Raw genomic sequence first — 27795 nt, forward strand, 5'->3', positions numbered from 1 at the left:
TGGAGGAAAAATTCCATGCATACAAAGACACCACCTCTGGTTCCAGATGTCCTTGAGTCATAAACAGAAGGAGACTGGGAGAGTATGCTGGGAAAGCATCACTGGACACTTTTCTTATACTCTTCTCATGATGTCCAGTATTGCCTGCTGCCAGAAGCAGAATATTAGGCTAGGTGGACTTTGGATTAACAAGTATAATGTGTCTTATGCTTTTTATTAAGAATAGAAGGCAGGAGGCAATTTAGCCCTTGGTTGTCAAACAGGACTACAAAGTGTTGTGGTGTTTGCTCTCCTCCTACTTTTCCATGTCTTAAACCAACCTAAGGAAGCTTGGTAGGTTATTCTTATATTTTGTTGCCAACTGCTCTAAAAAGTTCATACAAAAGCTCATCTCATCAAGGAAATATAGGTGACGATTCATGAATCCTTTCAGCAGTATGTTGAAGCACAGAGACATTATTAAATCAAACTGATTAATTCAGTGTAATGGGGGTGAACACTCAGGGATGACTTTAAAAAAAAGTTTCAACCCTAGTTATGCTTATGATAAAGCATAAATCAATATTTATGTACCTCCAGTCATTAACTTTACCATTGCAAATGTTCTGTAGAGACAGCAATTAAATGAGCAGAAAGCCTTGGTTTGACTGTATGCGAGTCCATGCCTCAGGTTTTAACATTGTAGAGATAATTATGTCACCCAGTGTGTAAATATTTTGTGTTTCTTGAATAAAAGAGTCTGTATTGAAAATATTAACCACTGGTCTGTGGAAACTGAAAAGATGCAAAGGAAAGGAAAGCAATTTTCTCTCTGGGTACTGAAAAGCTGAATGGTTGAAACTGGGTTTGGGAAGCACTAAAACTGGTGTAAGCCATCTGATAAGTGCTAGTAGACTTAAAATCCCAAGGGAAAGGTAATAAATTGTTGGTGTCACAAAGTGCCTTAAATAGAATATCTGCAGTATAAATGATCAGAATTAACCCCTTTGCTTTAGCACACATGTTCCAATGTGGTGGTCTAAACAGATGATTAGATAAATACCACAGCTGATGTAATAAATACCTAAAAGCCCCTGTAATAAAAACAAGAAATAACCTGTCTTGATTATTCAAGTAACTACTGCTAGTTGATTAACATGCTCGTATTGTTTGGGCCAATGGATTTTTGCAGTGTTCTTTCAGTAGTTTTTATTTTCTTTCCAGCTTTTTTCTTTGTCCCATTGGCCAAAGTGATGCAATGGTGCCCACATTCAATGAATTCATTACGAAAAGCTAATTTTTTATTCAAGGAGATGATAGTCAACATTGCATTGAAAATTAAGCACTTCTGGTTTTCACTTGTACAAAAATAACTCATTCCTCACAAAAAAAAATGGCATTCTGTCAACTACTAATTGCATACAAAGATTTTTAAACAAAAATGCAGCATATAGGTAACATACGTAACATACATATGTGATAAAATATGTGTAGTAGTGTAATATGTGTAATATTGAAGGTAGGAGATATCTGAAACAGTAAAAACCAGAGGATGGCAATTTTTTATTTTATATTAGGTTTTTCAATTGTGGTCATACTGGGGTGTTGTTTTTGTAGTTGTTGAGGGTTTTTTTTTTGTTTTGTTTTTAAATGAATGCCTGAAAAATTAACAACATTTTTTCCGAATTTTCAACGGAACCTCCCACGCTGTAATTTATGGCCATTGCTCTTGTTCTGTCATATGACACTACCTACCAAGAAGAACTTGGCTATCATCTCTGTAACTACCATTCAGGCAGAGATCAGTCCTTGTTTTCGCCAGGATAAGCAAGCCCAGCACCTTCAGGTGTGACATCTTCCCCAGCTATTAGCAAAGCCATACTTTTCCATTATACTTGGCTTTAGAGAGGTTGACTTCTGTGCAGGATGCTCCAGTGACAGAAGCCCCATCTCTCTATTACCACATAGACAGGGGCACGGCTAGACAAAAAAAGGAGACTATGGCAGGTTTTTCCATGGATGAATAAGTTCTGCATCTGTACCCTGGGGACTGTACATAGTTGGTATAAATCAATGCAAATGCCCTATTACTAATCTTGCCAGTAATGATGTGAGAATGAATGGAGTACACAGATGAACTTTACATATCGTTAGGACCAATCTGCCTCACTGCATTTATAGGCAAGGCCCTTACCTAGGAAGTCAGTTGGCAAAACTTAGTTTTTTCTTTTTAAAATTATGATAGAAATACGCATTTGTGCTGCACAGCAATGTTTCTTAAATATCAAGGCCATTTGGGGATTTGACAATTATGAAAACTTGAAAACAGTTATTGATAATCGTGTCTCAAACACTCAGCAGAAAGTATTTTTATTACAGTGTGTTAGTGTGACTGACCTCAGTGTATCATTTAATATATTTATTACAAGTGGGCCGTACAAAACACTGAAACATATAACTTCAAAGTAGAAGTTTGCTTTCAGTTTAACTCTCCATCAGAAGACTGAATGTAACATAGAAATGTGTACACAGAATGTACACATAGAATGTAACATAGAAAAAAAAAATCAAGACTCTGTAATTGTTACCTCTTAATAGTAGAAAGCTAGCATGAATAAGGATGACTATATATTCTGCAAGAACTTACCTTGTTTATTTTATTAAATGAGAAGTTTTCCACTATGATTGGAAATCAGTTTGAATCTTTATAAATATTAGCTTTTGCATCATGTAAATTATTGTTTGTTGGTTTGTTTTGGTTTGGGTTTTTTTTTAATTCTACATTATCTGTGACTAAATAGATATTATATGAGTACAGTGACCCCTTTGGTTTGTGTTCTGTTGTTTTTCCCTCCGCACAAGGAGAATAAGTACAATATGAATGCAAAATAAGTTCCTGAGAGATGCACACTGCTGAAATCAAAAGATGGGCACACAGTGTTATGAAAACCTTTCAGTCAGTCATCTTTCTGACCTCTGGTCTCTGAGTTCGAAGGCTATGCTCTAGTTTTTCAAAATATATTCCAATAGAAAAAGAAAAAAAAGTTTTATTCCATAATTGCACCTGTTTGCTTAACTGAATTCTCCTATTTTGGCCTTTATCCTGTTTCTTCCAGTTCTAGCCTGAGAGACGTCTAGTTTGGCTTTCCAGCTTCTATTTATCATTTTCTCCCTGCTAGCCACTCTTTTGGTTCTTTCCAGTGTAACTGTGACATGAAAGGGTTTAGGTAATAATCTGGTAATGGATTGCTGCACCAGAATGAAACCTCATTTCTTTTTTCCCAGGACTCCCTGGGAATCCTTTTGCCACAGCCTTTTTCTCCCCGAGGAGATTATACGAAATTGTTCTTGTGGCCATTCATTCTGTCAGTATGAGCGGACAATCCAATTTCCATCGGTTCCCGTGGGTAGAGCTGTGATTCCCAGAAAACATACCATCAGCACAGCGCTTCTTAGAACCATTCGAATTACTTCCAAATGCCAAGCCAGAAGTGCCTGTATTTCAGTAGCATGTCAGTAATCCCAATACACACACAAATCTGTAGAGGTTTGGATCCTTCCAGGCAACTGATACAGTGTAATTGTCTTCCTCCTATTAATTATTCAAATTACCATGTTGTTGCTAATATATTTCTGTGAATCTGAGTGGTTATTTCCCTGTGGCGTTTTTTTTTTTTTTGTTTGTTGGCAAAAATGTCTTTATATAAAGTTTTGCCTTTCTCTGTCAGAATGTGTATATGAATATATGTATGAATATTTTCGATTGTAAATCTTTATAATCAAGAGTCCTTGAAAAACTATAGAAAGATAAAAATATTTTTAAAGTATTCAAGAGGAAACATTTTGTTTTTCTTACTATTCTTCTTACATGTCACAATATAATTTGTTTGGCGAATGCAATTTTCTGGAAGTAAGTCTACATTTCAGCAAATGTAATCTCTATAGAATAAGCATGTTCTAAAGGAATTTGCTAATTTTAATGGAATAATTTAAAAAATATTTTAAGTCAAAATGAAGATTTTGATGTATTTGCCATCATAATATGGTTGAAATATCTAGAAAATCAATTTACTTAAAACTTAAAGGAACAGTTCTCTCCTACTTGAATCTGTAAGAGAGAAGAGCCAGTATAGTGTAATAGCAGCTGTTCAGCAACACCTATTATTTGCTTACATTACATCACGAATATGAGGTACCCTGTCGTTAAAATGAGAGTTAGGAATTGGCTCTCCTGATTTGCTTCTTAGCATTCTATAATTTTGCTGAGGATATGAGCTCATCCAGCTCTCCACACCAAATAAGAGTCTGGATTGGTTGATGAGCATGTTATTTCTTTCTGATGAAGTATCATACTGTATTAAATTGTTGAAAGAAAACCTTGATCTTAATTTATAGAGAAAGCTTTAAATATTGTTTTCTTAGAACTAATGGATGGACGGAATGGATGAATCTTCAGCAACGCCATTTCTACACCAGTTATTTTTTATTTCTTTTCCTTGACATGTTAGGGTGTCGGTCTTGCATTCCTGGCACTCAAAACTCCTTGTGAGTGGATCCAAACATGGAAGCCTTCCAGCACAATGCATGAGAGACCCTTTAAAATTACAGAGTAGAGGACATGCAGGAAAATATTGAAGTAATAAATTAACACTACATCAGGTTTTTGGAAAGGAACTGTCTCTCTGGTAACGTGTTAGACCCACCTGTCATCCACCTGTGCCTAAGGCACAAATAGGAGTTCTTAACCTAGAAAAGGTTCTGCTGACAGCAAGTGGCTATTAATTGTTTATTTATTGGTTATTAAAATTAATGTGCTAACACCAAAAAAGCTTGACTTTTGCAGAGGCATGGAACTATTGTATATTTCTTTCTAACAACGTGTATGATGTTATCAGAAGGCTGATGACTGAGATGTGAGATTCGTCAATCAGAGACTACAGCAAGTAATATTTCAATAATACTTTTGCACTGACTTAATTAGATATGGGTTTATTAAAATGATTTAGTTAAGCTGATGCAACATCCTGTAATGGACGTAGCCTTGCAGATGCAGAGATGTTCTTAGCATGTAAGTAATTATAGTAAATTATGATAATATATCTTATATTAGTAAATTAAATACAGAGTCCTAATCAATTGCATCACAACCTAATTGAAAGTTCCCTTTCTACTTTACCATTTTGCCACATGTTATATATCAGACAAAAAGTATTCTTCCGTACAATCCAAGCTTTTTTCTTACTACAGATATGCATGGACACTGTGCATTTGTCTGTTTGGGAAAAGTGACCGGAATAGCTATTTCTGAATAAAGTATCCATAATAGCTCCCTGTATGGATATTCTAGTCTGGAAAAGTCATGGGTCAGACAGTAAGTCGTTGCAGAATAGCTTATTCTGCAATAGCAATTCCAGTCAATTTTTCGGAGTAGAAAAGCCCTTAGTTCACAGCTCCAAACTCCTGTTTGTGCCAGAAGATTTTGTCTTTAGAGAATAGTGTAAATTTGTCCAATTCAATTCTTTAAGGCCCAAATTCAGCACTGAATTGCCTTTGGAATTCAGGAAGAATTCCTGGGAGAGCTTTCTATTATAGAAGTTTGTATTTATGTGCACAGACTCCATAGTTTTATTAACCAAGCATTTAATTAACACCTTCTTGTAGCTGTGAGCTGTATGCATTTTTGGCTGTGAGACATCCTTGTGATTCTTCTGGTCCAGTACCTTCTAGAGCCCAGTCCTAAACCAGCAGACAGAAAGTTGCCTGGAAGAAGATCCATCAAGCCAAACTCAAGATGGTTGGTAGCTTTTGTTGCCAACAGCAGTGAAGCAAGGCAAAACAGAGCAAAACGTCACACCTTCCTCCGTGCCCAGATACAGAAGATGGTTTTACAGCAGTGACATCCAGCTGACACATTTGAGTTTGCTCTGAGTACAGAGAAAAGAGTGGTCTATAAATACATAGAAAGACTTTGAAAAATGCTTGAATGGACTAAAAAGGTATCCTGGAATGGCAGCGTGGAGAAGTCTTTGCTGAAGGCCAGTTAACAATCTCACTACATCCAGAACTGCTTATACAACAATTTGGTAAGACAAGTTCTGGGCTGGGTTCATGTTTACACGAAGACAAGATAAGACATTGATGCTATTTTTTTTTGTTTGATATATTTTTTTACTGAGCCTTAGGACCCTCAAAAGCAAAGGTTGCCATTTATCCAAAATTACATCACGGTGCCCCTGGCATTTTTGTGGTGTGGACCAATTAACATTAGTAGCTTAATTAAAATCACCAAATGCATTTTAAAGGATGACATAAAGTTGATCTAAGCTTCCAAAAATGAAGTCTGTTAATCAACTGCCCCACCCATTCCGTTATTTATATGGCCCACAGAACTCAGTGTTAGAATAGACTCCTATGACATCCTCTTACTTCATTTTCCCCAGGCATTATTCAATAGTTAATAACAAAGGTCTAAAGTCCATCCTGAGTTTTACCTGTTGGCATAAACCTGGGGCCGTGACAGCACTGGTGTAGCATTCATATAAATGAAAGAACAGATTTTGACTCAAGTATTTTTAATGTACAGCAGCTGGCATTTTTGGATTTAAGGAGCAAAATCACACCTGAGTTTTTATGCTTTCCAGGATTTTGCCAACAGAAGGAAAACAGAAAATAAACAAGAGATTTTACCTTTTGAAAGCGAAGAAATGGTGCAGCTGTTTCCAAGACTGCTATGTTCAAGCTATCACATGAACATGGAATAGAAGACATTCTTGCTTTCCTGTCATGTTTTAGCACAAATGTCTTCCATTTGTTTATTTCAACATATTTTCCCTTTAACACATTTTTTTTGAGTCAGAATTTTTCCTCATAACATGTTTATTCAATGTTCAGTTAAAACCAGATTTGGATTTTTACAAGTATATTTTTACAAATCAATTCATCAAATATTATTACTGCTCCTATGGTATGGCACGTAGCACCTGAGAACTCACCACTGTTGACAGGTGGGTTTGGTCAGATTCTTACCATACAAACAGTAAGAGCAGCTGATTTCTGGGAGTTGCCAGAGAGAGTGGAGGGAATTGGCGGTAACTCACCCATAGTCCCCTAACCTTAATGTTTATTTAGCTGCTATATAAGCTCTTCAGCCCAGACTTTAATTTGATTCCCACTCCTAGCAATGAAAAATGCGGTAATGGGTAAATGATAGGCGTTTGTCTCTCTTAGAAATAGATGGGCATTAGGTGCAGAGAGTGGCACCACGATCTCTTCTATTATTCAGCTGCCATGCCATTTTGATACAGAAGACAGCAGAGAGAGTTTAACATTTTGTCTGTAATTTAGACAGTTATAGTTGTTATTTGTATGGAAGAGACCTGTAGGTTCTTCAATAGCAAGACAATCTCTTTAGCAGTCACTTACACTCAGTACAAGAAAGACATGGACCACTTGGAGCAGGTCCAGCAGGTCCAGAGGAGGCCAGAAGATGATCAGAGGCCTGGAGCACCTCTCCTGTGAGGACAGGCTGAGAGAGTTGGGGCTGTTCAGCTGAGAAGAGGAGGCTCCGGGGAGACCTTTAGAGTGGCCTTCCAGTACCTAAAGAGGCTGATAGGAAAGATGGGGAGAAACTTTTTAGTAGGGCCTGTAGCAATAGGACAAGGGGTAATGGCTTTAAACTAAAAGGACATGGTTTTGTAGGCATGGTGGTGTTAGGCTGATGGTTGGCCTTGATGATCTTGGAGGTCTCTTCCAACCTTAAGATTCTATGATTAAAAGGCCTGAGTGAAAGACTGGATTTCACATGCTGTTTGACATTAATTGAAAATAAGCATATCAGGTCCACTGGTGTGCCTACCAGTCTATTAAAAGAATTAAGGACAGGCCATTTGGTGAGAAATACTTACCATAGCAACCATGAAACCTTAATGTAAGAGACTCACTACATATAAAAAGAGGAAAAATCTTTGATAAGCTATGCAGTGAAGAAAAGGAAAAAGCATCCGTACGCTTTTATCTGTTTTATATATTATTTGTTCTACTGATGCAGTTATTTATATATGAGAAATCAGTAACAAGCACTTAAAATCTTGGCACTAAGATAAATGCACATTTTTGTTCTGTAGAGCTCTTTCATTGTGTAGTATGAGGTGATAGCATGAGTTTTTGATCCAGATAGGTTTTTCTTCAGCAGTTACAGACAGACTTTGAAATTGGCATCAGACAGCTCATACAGACTATTTCATAGCATAGCTTCCTCCAAAAGTACACTGATAAGAGCCTGTGTTTACGATAGGAGACGATCTGAAGGGAACTTTTTGGTAACAGGCTATCTTCTAAAGCAAACACTTCTGAAAGTGTTTCATTACCTGTCATACTTGTTTTATCAAGGATTAGTGAAATCATAGTGTTAAATTTAACAGCTTCAAAGTAGTAATTTTCTTTTCTCTGCCATCTGTGGTGCCCTCTACTGCACATTTTGTAGAAGCAAGACAAATGTTGAGATAACTGCATTGGTTACACTGCTTTTTTTCACATTTTTCTCTCCATCTTAACATTTAATAATGGTTCATTATTTGTTTTCCTAATAATTTTCCTTCTAGTATATACACAAAAAATGCAGTCAGTATTTGCAATGAAAGTTCTTTTCCTTTTTTTGTTTGTTTGTTTGTGGGGGTTTTTTGCAAGCAGTGTTTAGAAAGGCAAAATAAATAAATAAATAAAGTGGGCTTTAGGAAATTAACCTGCTAGTTTGTGTATTGATTGTAGTTCATGTACTGGTCATATCCTGGATACTAGTTTATGTGTTTATATGTATGTATATATATTTACATATTTGTGTGCCATATTAAGGTTGAAGCATGGAAATTTTTTGTTTTGTTGCTTGTTTTTCAATCTCTGTTTTGTTAACTTGGGTTTAAGCATTGAATATTTTGGTTGTGCTTTTTTATAGTTGCTGTTTGCTGCTGTGAAGAAGAGACAAGTCATTAAATCAGCTTCTCACAAGTTGATGTATATAGTTGTGTTTGCAATCTGTTGCTAGGGGCATGGTATAGTTTTGTCAGTTCTATATCAAACAAAAATCTGTTGATTTTGATGTTGAATTGTTGGAAAGAGCTACAAAGTTTTTACATAAATATTTCCAGAGTGATCTCAAGGTACCCAAAGGCCAAAGACTTAAGATGAAAGATCTGAGAATTTGAATTTATTAATTCTGCTTTCTTTTACTTACCTCTGTTAATTGAAGCACCTTGTGTTTATATCATCATAGCCTGAGGTTTTCCTTGAATAAATCAATGCATGAATTTTTTTAATTACCTACCCAAGCTGGATTTAGACTGCTTACTCTTACAAGTACGGAAGAAGAAAGGTTCAGGGGTAGTAGCTAATGGAACAGCAGGAGAAATGAGCTGCCTCCAACGTTTTAAACACTACATCATCTAATTTGCTAACAGCAAGTCTAAGCATCGCAGCATTTGAAATGCTGTTGGCAGCAAGCTGAATACAGCACAGCTTCCAATTTTACTGAATGCTGTACATAAAAGAAGATGTTATCAACAGCGGGCTTTAAAAAATTTCCTCCAGAAAGGACAAGCCTTTAAGGTATTTGTCTCCTAAGTAACTGCTGACACTCTCACACTCTCTGAATGACCACTATCGGACAGTCAATGGTGATGGTGTAGTGAGGAGTAGAAAATACACTTCGGCATATCATAACTGCAAAGGTAAGAGCAGTTTGAAATCCTAGGATTCGCTTTTTTTTTTCACCGTCGAGCTGCCAGTGAAGGAAACTGATACCCACCGAAGAATCCAAGTTCTTCTCGGGGAGAGCATGGGGCTGCAGAGGGGCTGTTTCAGCAATGAAGAGGAACTGGCCGCACACTGGTGCACACTTCTGAAGTATCACATTTTATTTTTAAAATTACAAAGAGTTTCAACTTTCTGAAGTGAAAGAGAAGACTGGAGTCTTCCTTTTAGGAAAAGGCAAACACCTAAAAACAAGAGGTACGAAATACAGCAATGTGAGAATCGCATGTGAGGTTGCTTTTCAGATTTGCAGTCTGTCTCAGGCCAAGTATCAGCCATTTTGAAGTGACGCCCTCTGACCGAGGATGCCACGTGATTCATAAAAGTCGTGGTTCAGCCATCAGCCTTACAAAATTTACTACTTTTTTTTTCTTAAATCTTGGCTTCCTTGGAAGCTAGTGATTCATAACTTTTAGAATTGGGAGTTCATTGTTTGTCAGAACAGAAGTTTTTAACAGTGTATTGAGAAAGATTTGAAAACGTATCCCAGCTCTGTTCTAAAACTTCTGAATGCTAAAGGCAAATTATAAAAATAGTATTAAATATCTAATCTCAATAGAAATTGCATTCCATTTTGGGGGAGGAAGCTGATTTTTCAACACTTGGAGTTGCACTGTATTTTTCAGCTTTTTTTGGCTTTACATTTGGCCACTTTGGTCGAATTTATTCCACTGACCCCAAGATCTGAGTGCTGTGAAGTTTGTGCTTAAATCCCTGTTCACGTACAGCAGCTCCAGAGACAGTTTTGGAGTTCCGTTCCCAGCGGAGCACATGGTCAGTCAGGCAGGGCAGGAGAATGTCCCTGACAGGGTGGGTGGGGCCATCTCCTGTCTGTTAGCAAGAGCGGGAAAAGCCATTGGTCAGTCAGGAAGAGCGGGAAAGGCCCTCGGTCAGTCAGGAAGGGCAGGGCCAGCTCCTGTTCGTTAGAAAGGGCGGGAAAAGCCCTCAGTCAGTAAGGGCGGGAAAATGTTGACTTTGGTTTCTACAGAAATTTTCTGTTTTTTCTCTCTGGCCCTGTTTTGACCTAAGAGCATGAGTTTTAAGTCCAGCATGCAGAACAGCCTTTTCTATTTTCTTTGGTAATCTCTTTTTCCTCTTTTTAACATGGCTTCGTCCCTTCCAGAGAAGTTGGATTGGTGTGCACCAGCCTTCATGGAGGACCACAGTGTGTATTCCACTGAAGTGCCAGCTGGGAACAAGGCGAGCTTCAGGGGAACAAGTCTATCTGGTCACGAGAGCCAGGTCTCTAGGTAAAAGATGTGAAAAATAGCACCCGTACTCTCCTTTTGTGGTAATACTTAAGTAGGTAGTGCACCATTGCACCTCACGGGCTTGTGCAAAAGTGAAAAACATACTCCACTGCAAGAACACGGGGGCGAAGAGGCTCTCACACTGCAAATTTCGGCAGAGGTCTGTTCCCTCAGACCTCTCCAAAAAGCCTGTAGGTGCAGACGAATACAGAAAACCGTGACAAAACAAAACATACTGATTTTCACTAACAAAAAACTCCAATTATTTTTTTTAAAGACTCTTTCTGTATACAGTATATCAGCCTCAGAGGCTAGAACAGACTGGGAACATCTTAGAAGTATTTTAAAAGGATAATAATAATAATGATGATGATGATGATGATGACTTGGAGAGTCTTTGTGGCAGGGTGTGGGAACCGCATGGCTTTAGCAACCTACAGTTCTGGGTTTTGCTGTGTGTTGGTTTATTACATTGCAAGTTTTTATTTGTAGCTGTTTCTCTTGTGTATTTTTATTGTTTGCTTGCTAAAGGTGCTATATTATTAATCTTTAATGCTATTAATGTTGAAGATCATTTCTTGTGCTATACAGAAACAAGTATCTACTCATGCTGCAATGTATTAGAAATGATCAGGCAAACCCTGTGAGATACAGTGCCTACCCGTTCTCTGCTCAGATTTCACTGTTAACTAAACCAGAATGAATTTTAAGTAGGCATCCTTGGCCAGAACTGCATGTTTGCTTATTAAAATTGAGTTAATCTTTGCAAAAGGAGGCAGAATATCAGCAGGGGGTACACAGAGAATTGCTGTCCTCTTCCTCCTGTTTTGCCACATTTACAACTTCTGTTAGCCAATAAATCAGAAAATTGAGACTGGAACAGAAGCCTGGACTTTCAAATTCTGCAGCAAACTTTGAAGTACACCTGGAATATTAAGACAGAACCAAATAAATAAGTAAAATATTTGAGTATCAAAGCAATGATGTGGTTTAGATTACCTATCTACCTACCTTTTATTCTTCTGCCCATACATATTTTTATTGTCTTCACCGCTCTAATTTTTGTTATGTTGGGGGCATGCACCACAGTCAGCTTTGCTTCCCTATTTTACTCTTATCATTTGCTGCGTTACGCAATTAGCTCACCAGCCAACCATTTCCTTTGTGCTTAATAGAATTTCTATTTTGGATACGGCAGTGAGATGTAGGATTTTAAGTAGGAGGAAGAGACTGTGAGTCTGAAAGTTAGGGAATGTTGGACGTGATTATGAAACAATTATACAGTAGCAAATGAATTTACATATTGGCTGCATGACCTGGCCTTCTTGTATTATCAGCACTGCAAATGCTTCACTGTTTCACCTTTACAAAGCCATTAGTCTCTCTATGTCCAAGAATATTCATCTGAAAAACAGAAAAAAATCTTGCATTGTGTTTGTTGAATAGTTTAATGTTTTGGGACAAAAGCGTTAACAATACTAGGTTTTTTTTTAGTAGGATTTTTTTTTATACAGGTACTATTGCAAATAACATTTTAAAGTAAAGGGTTAATACTTTCCAGAAATTGCTTTCAAAATATTATAATCTATTTTCATCAGAATGAGGAGTAAGTGGAAGCTGAGTTACAAAATGGAAGAAACATGTTCAGCTGATAGAAGAGAGCTTTCATGAGATTTCATTATTGTTTACAGAGACTCATAGCTAGGTTTTAAAAATCATTCTTGCTCATTTTGTAACAGTGGGATAATTCATTTTGAGTGGTGTGCACTGTTATTGACTCATCTTTTCTTAGTATGTTACTTAATGACAAAATTGGACTTTACTGATAAAACTTTTGAGCTAAAGTAAGTTTTGTCTATTTTAATTCCTACCTAAACTTACGATGGTGTATAGTACACTTGCAATTTTATGGACAGCTGAAATGCTGGAGTCAGATTCCTTATGAAAATAAAAAGCATCTGTCATAACACTCAGTCCAGCCTACAGTTACGCTGTAAGGGATCTGCTGCAAGGTTACTTTGTCTTTTATGTGAAAGATAAAGATTTTATTCTTTTCACAGTGCATCTGTTGAGACTAAGCTTTCATATAATTAGAACCCTTAACAGTTTGTTCAGGGCAGCAGATCAAAAGGTTAACGTGCAATGGTACAACAGGAAGTAATTGTACTCTTGCATATTTTTTAAATTTACAACATTTAAAAACAATTTAGCCCAAATCATAGCCAAAGCCAATATTACATCATTTATAGTAAAACATTAATCATTAGTCGCAAACCAGCCAGTTGGTCTAAAAGTTCAGCTGATGAAAAATTTGATGGTTTCAGAATTGAATAGAAATGTACTTTTAATTGTATCCTCAGTCGTGCATATGGACAGGGAAGTTAAAGATTTTAGGGAAACTGGGCAAAACAAAAGAGTTCTTCCACATTTTTGAAACAAATATATCCTTGAAGAAGTTTTGGATTACGTGCTTTTTGTAGGAGTGGGGCTAGATGATAAAAACTCAAAGTAGAACTAGAGTTTATCACATGAACTGTATCACTGATTTTCTTTGTTTCAGTTCTGAAGTTCTTGAAGCAATAGAAAACATTATTGAAGATGTATTTAAAAGTTTGGCTGAAAAAAAAGCACCTGTTCTCACACTGGCTAACAGATCAGATTGGAGGAACATAGAGTAAGTATTATATATTTTAAAGTTCTGCCTTCTATTAATATAAATGCCATAAATATAAATTTTATTATGTAACTTCCAGAAAAGTTAATCGTACATAATTCTATAAGAATCAATAAATAATTTGACTTCTTAAAAAGTAGTGGACAAATAAAAAGTAATGTTTAGTAACCACACTGCATGAACAAGCATCATGTATTAAGTGACAGCAGACCATAGGATAAAGGGGCATGTAAAACTACTGTAATAGGGGTTAGGAAGGAAAGGGAGGTCCTATAAACAATCATTTTCTGGAAGCAGTAGAAACCAGAAATGGTAAGTCGTGTTAGAGTGAAAAAATCTGGTTTAGGCTGGAAACAATTACTAGCAATTTCATCCTCCAGTGCCTTTTCTGAGCTTCCTCTTTTCTTTTTCTCTGCTTTTCCCCATGGTATCTTACTTCTTAAAATGATAGTGAGAAGTTTTGGTTCTTTGGGAAGGATGCATCTCAACCTCTTCCTGTTTGACTTCTTGCCTCCATGTTGTGTTCTAAGTTCATTACCAGCCAAATAAAGCAAGCCAACTTTCTAATATGTTATCTAAATTTCAGATCTTATGCCAGCTTATCTAAAGAGGATCAGAGAAAAAGCAACGTGTCCTCCTTTATAACACACTTTGTGATTTGTAGAAGTTGCTTGTGCAGCAGTATTTTTCCCAAGGAGCTAATTTAAACTGAAAATACCTGAAACTAAGAGATTGTTTTCTATAACACAGAAGCAAAAGGCTAAAGGAAGACACAAATCTATTTCTTGCCCTGTAATAGCTTTGGACATCAGTGGGTTAAAGGATATTTAGACTGATAAGATTGCAGAGGTGCTTGTAAGTGGCCACATTACAAGCATTTGAGGTTGAGAAAGCATAGCAAACCTTCCACGCATTACGCTTTGGTGGAATACTCATTTAATGAGAACAATAAATTTCTGTCAATCAAAAAACCTGAGGGGCCTGAAGGTAATTAGTTAACTGAAAGGCTTGTATGTTCCAGGGAATTTAATGCTTTGTGTCTTGATAGTTTGACAAAAATGTTTCACTCATATGACCATAAAATTAAAATACTGTAACAAAGTTTTGCAATTTTTGGCAATCTTTGCAGAAATGGCATTCCAGGCTAGAAAAACAAATGTGAGCTGTTATTTGCCATCAGAACACATAGGAGGAAAAACGTTCAAATTAAAACAAGTTAACATCACAATATGTTAAAAATAAGACTCATCAATCACATTTGAAAAAAGCTGAACTATTATTTATAGTGAAGAAATGTAGTCTCAGATACGCATTTCTGTTGAATCGTGACCTGTATCCCACTTTAATACAGCCATTTCAGCAGATTAAAATAAAAAAGAGAATGCCAAAATATAATATGAATGGAAGAAAATATAGTCAGTGGGACATTTTTTTCTTTTTTTCTTTTTTAGGCAGCCTTTTCATACCTAATCTACACAGCTGGAATCTGCTGGGCAGGAACTAGTAGAACAAGAAAATTATTTCATTTTTGTAATATTCCTTAGAAACATGTAGATGCCCAGAGAGGTATTTGCCTGAGAATGATGTCAATCTGTGAGAATGCCAGGCCCTAAAGCAGTACAATCGGTTTCCATTGTCCAGTGGGATCTTTGCAGGGGGGAAAAAAAAAAAAAAAAAAAAGATTTCCCATTAGCGGAAAGAAGATTTTATACAAAACTAGTCTGCTGGGGTAAATACAATCCTAGGAAGAACTGCTGGATGTCCAGTCTAATGCCAGTTTGTCGTTGCCTTTATGAAATATCTATGGGAGCCACATTTATCAGGTCCTTCAGCACCGTTTTCTGAAAGGAGCATTCCTTACTTAACCTGAGAGAGCAATCCAGCAAAGTTTTGATTACTGTTTTCCTCCCGTGCAGTTACAATGTAAGGAGCATGCAAAGGAAACGCACAAATATCTCCTAAATGTTGCAGCACGAAGGCAAGCAAGTTACTTTAAAGCTGGCAGGCAGATGCTCCCTGTGCTGTTACTGCTGTCACTTTACATACGTGCACCGTGGTGTGTTCTGCCACCCGAAGGATGCACGGAGCAAAACCTTTGACAAAGAAACTTAGAAACATTTTGTGGTTTTAGATAAAATTATGGCCATTTTACCGCCAATACTTTTTAAAGGCAAATGCAAAGCTCTGAAGTGAAAAAGAATGCTTTAAAGACAGGATTGCCGTGTCATGTAAGGCACTAAAATAATTTAAAGTAAAATAATTCAGTGTCATTAAGAAAATAACTGATTCTTTTGGCGAAATGTGCATCTTCAAACAAAAAAAAATGGTGAAACATGAAATGGTGCAGCTCATTTAGATGAAATAACTGTTTAGAGAATAGGATGGACCACATTTTTTTCCCAAAAGTTAATAATGGAACATAATTGAGTTATCCTGATAATAATTTAAGGGCATATATCAGATAATATTATTATAATATGAAATAATAACACTTTTTCATACCATATATGTCAGAAAGTCACTGTGCTAGACTTGATTTATATTTTTCCTGTTTCGGTTATTCCTTTGTTTTCATGCTAAATAATTATTTATGCTAATATATTAACAGTTATAAGCATGTATAAAATAATTTTCTTGTTTCTACTTTTGCCTCGAAATATGTATTTTAGGCTTTAATTCAGTCGTGAAGTATTTTCTTGAGAAACTTCCATGTTTTTTCAAGCCAACGATCAGACGGAGGGCAGTTCAGTAATGTTGCTAATGGGTGCTTTTGGCAGATGATGACTGCCGCCTGCCTTTTTCCTTCAGCCACTCCAGCTCCGCTCAAGGTGATGGCTGCTGTACTGAGTCTGAAAATAGCACTAGCATAGTTGATTATAGGAAAGGGGTCTGAGTCTGAATTACCTTGCAGAGAACAATTTACATATACTCAATAAGTTTACAGTTTTATTGTATTTGTTTGCAATGTCCCAGATTTAAAGATTCCGTAGGGCTACAGATGATACCACGTTGTACTACACAACAAATAAGAAGTGACTGCCCTAGATCAGCACCAAAATTTGGTAAGTTAAAAAAGCCCAAAACCAGAGTGCTTGTTTTTTCTTGTATTTTGGTTCAAAATTTTGTGAAAAAAAAAAAAAAAAAATTACGCACTGTGATTTAGAAGTGTGTGGCTAATATAACCTGATATTATGACCAGTCCTTCAGTTTTTATCTTCTCCGTTAAATTATAGTGAGTGACAGTGAAATTAACACAGCCTTTTTATAGTTTCTACCCTCCCTGAATGAATATAAGCTGAAGGAATACTAGAAATGTCTTAATGTAAAAAAACATCACCCTTCTTCAAAAAGCTAGCTAGCAAAGGAATCTTGGAATATGGACAATACACTAATTTATTTTTCTAACATTGTCATTTAATTTCTTGGCCTGGACAGCAAGGCATACTTTCCCTCACTTAAGTCCATCATATTTTTTCTAATTATGCTAGAAATTATTGAGTCTATTGATTAGTCTCTCTGTATTTTCACAGCACAATAAAATATATGTCTCAAAGTTTTATTTTGTGAGACACAAATATAGGTCAATATAAAGACAAATTATTGTATATGCATTTCTGAAAATTGATATTTTTTTAAATGTATCTTTTCAGCCCTGATTCTCAAAATATTATCTATGATCTACAAAATGGTGCAGAGCAATACTTATGCAACTAAAAGGTAACATACTACATTTCTGTAATTTCAAATAAAGTTGTATTTTGAGAATGTTATCATGAAAAACAGCCTGTAGGATGCAAACCAGTAGGACAGTGGATTCCTGTGTATGAAATGCTTTGGGTTGATATGATTAACCATGCCCCCTATAAAATTCTCAGGAGCCTACAGCTGTTTCAGTATTATAATTACAAATGCAATATTTTGTCTTGATAGAGATATATATTATTCGGATACACTACTGTTTGGTAGCCAAACTGTTGTGGACAGTATCATCAATGACATTTCTTGCATGCTTAAGATACCTCGGAGAAGTCTACATATAGTAAGTAGCTTATTATGAATCTTTTTATCATTATTTCTAAATAGTGTAGATTGAACTGAAAGCTGAAATACAAATACAAGTTATCAATAGGAAATACATAGTTAAAATAAAAAGTGCCATTTGTGCCAATGAAACCTAATTATGTCTTATCATAGCCCTTTCTTTCTTCTGAGAAAATTCATAGAGTTTGCTTACTCCAAAGAGTTTGGGACAAACTGCCAGCTAAAATCACATGGCCTTTTGCTATTGTCGAGTGGAGGCAGTGCTTAAACTTTTAGCAATTTGTACTCAAATGATTTGCTAACTTGAGGGTTAAATGAAAATTTAAAGTAAGTCAGAGATATAGCAACATATCAAATTTGCTTGTATCTTATGCTTTACAAGAATTCCTTTGTTTCTATAAATGCAGTTAACACAATTTATTGTAAATATGCCTTTATATCCATAACAACAACAACATTGCTTAGTGTTTAAAAGCTTGATAGCAGCCAGTAAATGCTTATTACCAGTCAGAATTCTTTTCAGAAGTTTATTTTCTTGCTTGTGCAATATAGTAAAATAACAGCATTTAACTTCCACTGTATGCAACTTACTATTTTTTTCAGCTGTCTACATCTAAAGGTTTTGTTGCTGGTAATTTAAGTTATACTGAGGAAGATGGTACAAAAGTGAATTGTACCTGCGGTGCAACAGTATGTATTATAAATCACTAACAGTAATTCATAGCATCTACCTTTGCTTGATGTCCTGCACTTCACAGAATGATAGGATCATAGAATGGTTTGGGTTGGAAGAGACCTTAAAGATCACCTACTTCCAACCCCCGTGTCACAGGCAGGGACAGCTTCTGCTAGACTAGGTCACTCAAAGCCCCATCCAACCTGGCCTTGAACACATACATTTATTACACAGACCTGTGCTCGTGGCAAATTGAGACGTTACAACCTGGATAAAAAAAGAGAGATAAAAAGTATTGCCAACTGAATTGCAATTCCGAAGCTCAGCTGTACACTCACAAGGAGTATATCCTTTGGATATGGTTTTTAGCACTGCCTTCTACCATGAGAGTCTTGAAACCTAATTATGGTTTATCATAGCCCTTTCTTTCTTCTGAGAAAATTCATAGAGTTTGCTTACTCCAAAGAGTTTGGGACAAACTGCCAGCTAAAATCACAGATATGTTCCGTATCTTAGGCATGATATTACAATGTTCTGTCAAATAAGTGCTCTGAATCAAAGAATCCTGAGCACTCTGAACATACTTCATTTCTGTCACAACAGATTGATTTCTGGCAGAGTAGGAAAACAAGTCTTACAGCAGGAGTTGACATATTCATATGATCCTCTGTGAGCTGCTTCTACCACACTGGGCAGGCTCCACTAATAGCAACAGCATGGATGAGAGACTGAGCTGAGCCTCTATAATTATAAATCTCTTTCTGGACCTAAATTATGTTCTCATTTACAGAAGTTTAATGATGATAAGAGTTAACTCCATAAGAGTTGATATTGTCTTCATGTGCCCAGCACTGTACAACAATATATCAGGCTGTTCAGCCTCAGGATTATAATTTATAGAGGAATTACAGACATTAGAAGGGCTTGTATTGTCAACTAATTTTGTCAAATACGGCACTGAGCTAAAGAGAAGTTTATATCCATGGTTTCATAAGAGTCAAGAGCCAAAAGTGGTTTGAGGAGATCAGCTTCAACTGATCTAGTCCTGCAAGATTTTCTGTAGCTGAGTAGAATTTGAAAGCAGGAATAGAACTGAGATTTGCTGACTGTTATAGTGATTTATTGGAGTGTTCATTGTAAGTCTAAATCCATAATTTCAAAATGGAACAATAATCTTACTGCCTACTATACTTTGTTTTTAAGCAGAGCATAAGGACGCCTGTTATTAATGCTCTTCTGCAGCTCTTCATATTTTTATTTGTTGAGTCGTTCCACACTGGCACCGGAAGTGATTTAGTAGTCAGAAGTAAAAACAGACCACACACTTCAATATATACATACTTTTTTGCCAAGTTCTTCCTCCAGCTCCTGTTTTCTCATCCATATGCTTGCCAGATTAAGACAATCCTAATTTGAGAAGTAAAGTAAACATTACTATGTCTTAAAATTGTTACTAGAAAATAGTTATAAAATCAGGTTATAGGTTAATAAAAGAAAGGATTTAATGGTCTTCCAAAAAGAATACTTAAATGTTTTAAGCCTGTATTAAATCTTCACACCAAGGTGATTTTTTTTTTTCTGGCTAAGACAGATAAAAAATTAATCAGGACATCGTTATCTCTGTAATACCCACATGATGAACAATCTTCTGTGACAGTAGCACAAATGATTTTGAAAAGCATCTTGTTAAAACAGGAAGACTCCTGCCCAATAGAGCAGGACATGAATGGTTGAATACACTTATAAAGAGGTGAAAATGTCAGGATTGATCTTGTATATAGAAGGAGAACAGTTGCTTCAGGATGTAATTGTGCCCTTCATTACCTAATGTTGTTATTTTAAAATATATCATTCTCTCTGTTTAAAATTATTAATCTCGTTTTTGTTGTTTTAGGCAGTTACTGTGCCGTCTAATGTTCAAGGAATTAAAAGTATCCTTTGAGCAAGAACTCTCGTTGTAGACTGAAAAAATAGAGTAAAAACAAAGAATATTCCAAGTTAAACAATGTTTTGGTATTTTTTTCTTTGCTTGTTGGCTCTGAAATTGAGTCATGAACACTGCTTTTGGCTCCAGAACAGCTATTTTAGAGCATTTAGGTTTAATTGATTGGTGTGATGGATTGTTTTACATGCAGCTAGCCTTAACAGAAAAGATTTAATCTCACATGCCAAATTTGTGTTAATTGTAGAAAAAGATGCAACTTTTCAGAGACTCCTGGATGATGACTTCTGCAATAAACTGTCCCCATGTATAATGATTACGGTATGCATCTTATACTTCATATCGTCTAGCTAGACATAAGAACTTAAATGACACTTTAGCATTGTAGTAGTGCTCAAACTTGGTCAAAAAACCACACAAAATTAATGTGGAACATATCTAATGTTGGGGTTTTTTTTAATTTTATTATCCTGGTAGAAAGACAAAATACACATTCTAAAGACTTATTTCCTGCAAACATCTTAGAGCTTGGTAGCTTATCAACTTCATGTGCTGCTGCAAAGTAGCTGCCCCACCCAGTCTCAGAAAGGCTTAACTGTTGAGTAACCTTTTGTCTTTCAGGATCCTAGGTTTAGCAAACCCAAATGAAACAGAATTGGTTGATTTTGAATTGTACTGAAAGAATCAGTACAATCTGGAGCCTGGAGAATTAACAGGAATGTGCAAATGGAATATGCTGCCTACTTGTTCTGGGACAAGTTTGGCCCACAATGAGGAAAAAACATATCCCCATACCCAAGAGAGATAAGCATTTATACCATGCAGTATACTATCCAGTTATAGTCAGTCCTAGCAAGAACTTGGTTTATATTTTTTTTTCTCAAAAATATATATGGTACTAAGTGCCATAAGGCCAAACAAGTGGCCTTTTCACACCAGCTTATTACAGATACCAGGCTACATCAACTCTCAGACCTTACAAATAACTCCTTAAATAGAGGAATGTATAATACTTCTACGGTGCCTGTAATCCAGGACATCTGCTGTGCTGCGCCCAGCCTGTTCCTCCTTCCCTCCTCACAGAGCCAAAATAGGAGCATGCAACTTTCCCTGCAAAATAGCTGCCGGAGAAATGTTTCTGCCAACATTTTGTTTGTTTGCTTGCTTTTAAATGACAAATGTAAACACATATGTAGCCAGATGTTGTTTTAATTAAATTTAAACTGTCTGCTTTTATTTCATTTCCTTAGGGAAGAGGCATACCAGATCTTAATACACGACTTTTGGTCAGAAAGCTGTGGGATACTTTTCAAATTCCTGTTTTCACCCTTATGGATGCAGATCCACACGGTAAATCTGTAGAGGTTCAATGACATAAAAAAAAAGCAAAACTTTATTTAGAATGTCACTTATATGGGAAGATGCTTAGAGCATAGGGATCCAACACCATCAGAAGGTTTCTGATTTATGCAGAATGTATCTGGGAGTATGGAAGGAGTTTAACTGAAACATCAGGACTGGCCCACCAGTAACCATCCCTTTGAATATACCCTTACCCTCTGTGATGATTTGTTGTGCTTTGAGGTACTAGTAATAATCTTACCTTGGACTAAAAAAGAAAAACATTTTTTATACAATTCGTAGCTCAGAATAGAGCTAGATTTTTAAAGTACCTGCAGGCCTAAAAATGAGGATAAGAAAAATGGAATTTTATGATCCATTGCATGATTCCACTGATTTTAATGGGAGTTAGGCACTTGACTACTTCTAAAATGCTCAGGAGATCCTAGTGATATCTTTACAGAGTTCAATACTGTTGAAAATGTTGCTCTGTCAAGAATTTCAGCTGTTGGCTCTTCTATTCCTTTTGTAAAATAAAAGGAAATAACAGGAACTGTTGTAAATGTTGCTCAGTTTGGTATAAAACAAATTTTTTAACTATGTTATGAACCTTAGGCCAGACAGACATGAAGAAAATAGTATGTTTGAGTAAAGCAAGTCTTTTATTGGTTTTAAAGTAGTTCACATACAGAATCCATTACGTTAATAATTCAGCGCTCATGTTGATGGTTTACAGTAGTGAAAGCTAGAAACTCTAAGTCTGATGCCAGCAGCAATAAAATTAATGCTAAGACAAGTCCATCACATTCTGGATGTGCTATTTTGTTCCATCAGTGGCAAATCTGACACTTCCCTCATTTCGGGAGGGATTCTGTGTATGTGAGTGCGTATGCCTTAGTTTGAATTCAGAATCTGAATTCACATACACAAAATGTAGAAAATTTCTTACATATCTACACTGATACCGCCTGAAATTAGGGAGATTACTGCAAAATGAGAAGCAGCTGCTCAAAGCAGTAGTATTAAGAGATATAGATTACACAGGATAAAGAAAGATAATTTTGTGACAGATGTTGGACAATGTGTAAAAGAGCTGATTATCCCTGGTTTTGAAATTACTGTGCACAGGCCGCATTAAATAGTTAACTATATAAAAGTGAAGTATTATGCTCAAATTATTATTATTATTATCCTGATTATTTTAACATACTCTAAAAATAATTGCAAACCTCACTAATCATAAAGCTATAATTTATGCCATTAAATTGAATTCTCAATGTAGTTTTCTTAAATATGCCCAGTGTGCAAATAAACAGACACTTGATATTTGGTATTTTGCAACCTAGGTATAGAAATAATGTGCGTCTACAAATATGGATCTGTGGTGAGTATCATTTTTCCACTTCAAATATATTGTTTTGTAGCCCAGCCTTGAAGCTGGAATGTATGAAATGTTACAGCCTTTGTTAGGATGGTTGCTGCCTTTTATAATTTTTTTTTCTAACACAAAGATGGAGTTTTTAGGCCTTGTGTATATGCAGAAATTGCTTCTTCCTGCAACGAAAAGAAACTGGATAACAATGTCAGGTGTTTAATTTAACTATATTTCAGTTTTTCCCTGCTGCACAGGCAGTTTTCAAGAAGTCCAAATAGAAAAGTGTTCTCCATTTTGCTTTGTTTCTGCCTTAGAAGAGAAATGAAGGCTGGAGGGACCTTGGGAGGAGGAGGACGTAACTTGTGAGATGGGTGACTCTCCACAAAATCATGTTATGTTGGTAAAGATTTTGGTTTGGGGTGAGAATTTGCTTATGGATACAGGTGTTATTGTGGAACATTATGGCTGAGGAGGCAAAGGGAACAAGATGGGATCACTATATCACACTGCTGAAAGACAAGGTACAGGAAGACAATATAGAAGGCAAGGGAGACTAAGGTGAAGGCAGAGGGCAGGAGCAGATAGGTGAACTGTTCAGTAGAGCAATGGAGAAAGACCATCCAAAGTGGAAAAAAAAAACAAACCAAACCAACAAACCAAAATCCAAACTTCAGAAAACTGTCAGACATCAATGATGTCAGAGTTCAAATATATGTCATAACATAAGCCTCAGGGACATTCGGGGAGACAGAGTTACCAAGTTTTCAGGTAAGCTGTCATGCTTTCACCTCTCCTACAACGATGTGTAAATTGATAAAACACCATCTTCCAGGATTAAACTAAATTGTCAGATTCCTTTGAAAGTTTATTTTGTTCAATTACAGAACAACAGGTGTATCAAATGAAACTGGAATGCCACGTTCATTAAAAACAACGGAAGTATTCCTTTATACAATATGTAATTTAACTGTGATAATTTGCTGTAGGGTGCTGTAGATGACAAAAGTTTTCATGGATTCTAAAAGCAACCTGACAAAATCAAGTATTACACCACCATCACCACCACTTCTGGCTCAGAAAGTTGGAGTCACAAACCCTTGGGAGCAGGGGGAGTATTCCGAGAAGTATCATTAATTGCTTATTTGTTTTTACACTTTTCCCTAAGATATTTACTGTAGCCATGCTAACGGACCAGATGAACCTTTGTTTGATCTGCTTTTATATGATGTGGTACTTTCCAGCAGAAAATACCAGAAATTTCCGGATTTGATTGTCATTGCTCCTCCTGGCTTTTTTTTTTTTTTTTTTTTTTTTTTTTTTTTTTTTTTTTTTTTTTGAGGGGGGGAGGTGGTAGTCAGGCTCATAAGGACTGTAAAAAACAAACCCAAACTATCCAGACTAGAGCAGCCTCAATTGAACTAGTTTAGAATCTGTCATAAGCTGAAGGGTGCAAGTCTTAGTGAAGGAACGGTTTCCGGCAAGGGGATACGGTAAGCTTCAGTTGCACTATTTTCTCCTATGACCTTGGAAGGCATATATCTCAAATAATTTAAACTAAAACTCACTGAATGTTACAGTTGACCTTTCTTATTTTAGTCAATGTCTTTTGAGGCCCATCATCTCACCGTTCCATCTATAAAGTGGCTCGGTCTCCTTCCATCTGATCTTAAGAGGTTAGTTATTTCCCCAAAAGAAACAGAAGTATTCTTCTGTTTCACAGACAGGAAATACAATCTGACTTAATGCACAAAAAGACAACTGACATTTAAATCCATTATTCTTTTCATATATTATTTTGGCTTAATATAAAGAAAGACAATGGGATAAATATTTTTTAAGTATATGAGAAAATTTAACAACTTGATTTTCTTTTCAGATTAAATATACACAAAGATGTCCTGATTCCATTTACAAAGCAAGACCAAAATAAGTTAGAAAGTATACAAAAGAGACCTTACATTGCTTGTCAGCCAATGTGGAAAAAAGAAGTATGTATAAACCTATGGTTTCCTTTTTCTTACTCCCCACAGGACAAATCCTGTCGTCTGCAATCCTGTTCCTCTTTATGATGACAAACTCTTAGTATAACAGAACCAGTAAGGTTTTGCAGCCCTAACAGAAGGCAAGATTGAGAAAGCCCATGCCCACTGTTTCTCTGAAGCAGAGGGCCTCAGTGGCTCACAGACCAGAACTGGCAGCATTTTAAGCTTTCCTACCATTTTTCATTTGATGATCATATGCTGTACATGGGATTTTACTCCTTTCCTAAATATTAGAGAATATATTGTGTTTTTACAAGTAGGGGAATGCTTACAGCACGCGCTTACTCGTATTAGACCTCTGATCTCGCCTGTAGCTTTTAAACCATGTATCTCAATTCAGGCATATATTGCGTGAAATGGTTAGAAAGGAAGAAAGGGTATTGTGTGCCTTCTCCTTCCTGTTTATACTCATCTTACAAATTGTGTTAGTGTGAGGTACGCTCTAGAGAACACATGAACATACAGTAAAATGAATCTCAGCTCAGTGACAGGGATTTTACAGCACGTTTTCCAGTAATGCTAACTTTACATGCGCATCCAACAACTGCAATTCTTATTTAAATAATTACCTAACCCAGGATCAGGCTGTTACAGCATCACACATTAATTTGTTCTTTTTTTTTTTTTTTAGCTGGAAATTATGGCAGCATCTAAACTGAAGGCTGAAATTCAAGTTTTAACTTCTCTTTCATCAGATTACCTTTCCAGAGTCTATTTACCAAACAAACTGCAATTTGGTGGATGGCTATGAATGCTTGTTTGCAAATGAAATGTTTTTCTTGATATTGATTTATTTTGTTGACTGCTCTTAGAAAAAAATGCAGAGAGATGCTTCTTGTTAGGTTTCTTTATCACTGTATCTAGATTATTGTTATCTCTTTTTTTCCTCTTTCAAACCGTAAGAGAAATTACAATTCTTTTACAGAATACTGCTGCTTCCATTCTGTGGCTTCTGCACTGTCACAATGCCAAATGCAACAGTACATACATAAAAAGATAATGAGATATGTTCTTTCTGGCCAGAAAATGTTAGGTTCAAAAATGTATCAAGTAATTGCTTTGCCTTTTGTCCTAAAGCACAAGATGATGCCGTACCAACCTTTTTGGTTTTTTAAGAGAGTAAAAGATTTGTTAAAAACTTACTGCACATGCCTCCTTTTGGAAATTATTTTAAGTACATCTTTGTGGCATTTTGTGTTTGCTGTAAATTGAGACTGAAAAGCCAGAGATAATTCTTCATTACTGGATATCTTAAGTAGCTATAAATGTTCCAGCAACCAAATCACTGTTTCTTTTCAACGAACAAGTAAGCAAGCAGATGTAACTGATTAAGAATGTAATAAACAATTCTGTTAATGATGCACATCATAACAGAATCCCTTGTTCATATTCTTTATTCAGTTGGCTCTGAAACAGTAGAAAGGAGCAGGAAACTGCAGTGATTAAAGTGTATGTTGTGGTTTCGCCCCAGCTGGCAACTAAGTACCACGCTGCTGCTCACTCACGCCTCCCCCTCCCTTTGGGATAGGGAGGAGAATCGGGAAAAAGAAAGGCAAAACTCATGGGCTGGGATAAAAACAGTAATGGGACATCAAAGGAGGAAAAAACAAGAAAAAAAAAAAAACAGTAACATGAATAGAATATAAGAAGTGCCATGATTCACAGTGGCCTAGAACCTCCTGCCCAGCCTGCTCCCGAGCGGTCTCCCCTTGAGTACTGAGCATGACGTCATATGGTACGGAACATGCCGTACGGCGTTTGGGTCAGCTGTCCTGGCTGTGTCCCCTCCCAGCTTCTTGTGAAAATTACCTCGATCCCAGCCAGAACCGGGACAGCGTACCATAAATTTGATGAGAGGAAAACAAACTGATTGCATAGAAAATATTTCCAAAATTGATCTACACAGTCATCAGCGTGGATCTTACAGATAATATTTTCAGTAGCCTTACATAGTTGAGTTTGTTTTTACTACTGTGCCACCAGTATTAAAAGAATTAAAATCCCTTTTTATTTACTGCACAGGAGTGGTGTTACTATTTACTAGTAATTCCTGGTGCCCAGGCGCACAAACAGTCTAGATCCAGAACGAGCACAGGGCTGTTCCACCAGCAGCGTGATGGCAGCGGGGTGTTACCGGGGGAAGGTCAGGCCAAAACACAGAACTGTGTCCTGCGCGCAGAACTTTTCCGAACAGAGCTCAGAAGCAGCGAGCTGTTCTGCGCCTGGCCTTAAGGAAGGGTTGATTGTTATGTGAGGGAGCTTCCAAAACACTTGGAGCAGTATTCTGCCAAAGGTTAACTCTGTTTAGATTTGGACAGGTGAAGTTTCCGCACGCTGCAGTCCCCAAAGGGAGGTGGATGTGCTCTGACCCCCTGACCACTCCAACTCCCTCGGCGCCGCAGAACAGCGCCTCATTTGCAATGTCTGTGGCGGTGCCGCAAACATCACGGCTCAGCTGGCCCCGTTCCTCATGGCGCAGGGGCAGAAAAAGCCACTAATTATTCTTCTCCTCCTTCTTTAGCGGCAGCGCCACGAACCACCCCACCGCGCGGAGGCGAAGCGAGCCGAGTAACAGCGCGGCCCAGGCCCCGCCCCCTGCACTCGGCCCCTTCCCGCCCCGCCTGGCCAGGGCGCAGGCGCCGCCACCGCCCACGGCGCCTGCGCAGAGAGG

At 36.9% G+C, this 27795-nt stretch overlaps 1 protein-coding gene across 1 annotated transcript; it reads left to right on the top strand.

The window, feature by feature from the left end:
• Window positions 1–10887: 10887 nt before the first annotated feature.
• On the top strand, window positions 10888–25875 carry SPO11 (SPO11 initiator of meiotic double strand breaks). The gene is made up of 13 exons (XM_086760874.1): window positions 10888–11033; window positions 13594–13707; window positions 16681–16769; window positions 17358–17424; window positions 17638–17746; window positions 18352–18438; window positions 20319–20355; window positions 20578–20687; window positions 21617–21716; window positions 23054–23091; window positions 24679–24755; window positions 24959–25070; window positions 25756–25875. The coding sequence occupies exons 1-13, from the start codon at window positions 10888–10890 to the stop codon at window positions 25873–25875; spliced, it is 1206 nt and encodes a 401-aa protein (XP_086617000.1).
• The last annotated feature ends 1920 nt before the right edge of the window (window positions 25876–27795 follow it).

This window comes from Chlamydotis macqueenii, chromosome 16, assembly GCF_036417535.1.
Source record: "Chlamydotis macqueenii isolate bChlMac1 chromosome 16, bChlMac1.mat, whole genome shotgun sequence".
In the NCBI taxonomy this organism is placed as follows: domain Eukaryota; kingdom Metazoa; phylum Chordata; class Aves; order Otidiformes; family Otididae; genus Chlamydotis; species Chlamydotis macqueenii.

Coding starts and splice junctions, on each gene's coding strand:
- SPO11 (XM_086760874.1), top strand. CDS start 10,888: ATGGCTTCGTCCCTTCCAGAGAAGTTGGATTGGTGTGCACCAGCCTTC. Junction 13,708..16,680: donor TCAGATTGGAGGAACATAGA/GTAAGTATTATA, acceptor GCAATGTCCCAG/ATTTAAAGATTCCGTAGGGC. Junction 25,071..25,755: donor AGCCAATGTGGAAAAAAGAA/GTATGTATAAAC, acceptor TTTTTTTTTTAG/CTGGAAATTATGGCAGCATC.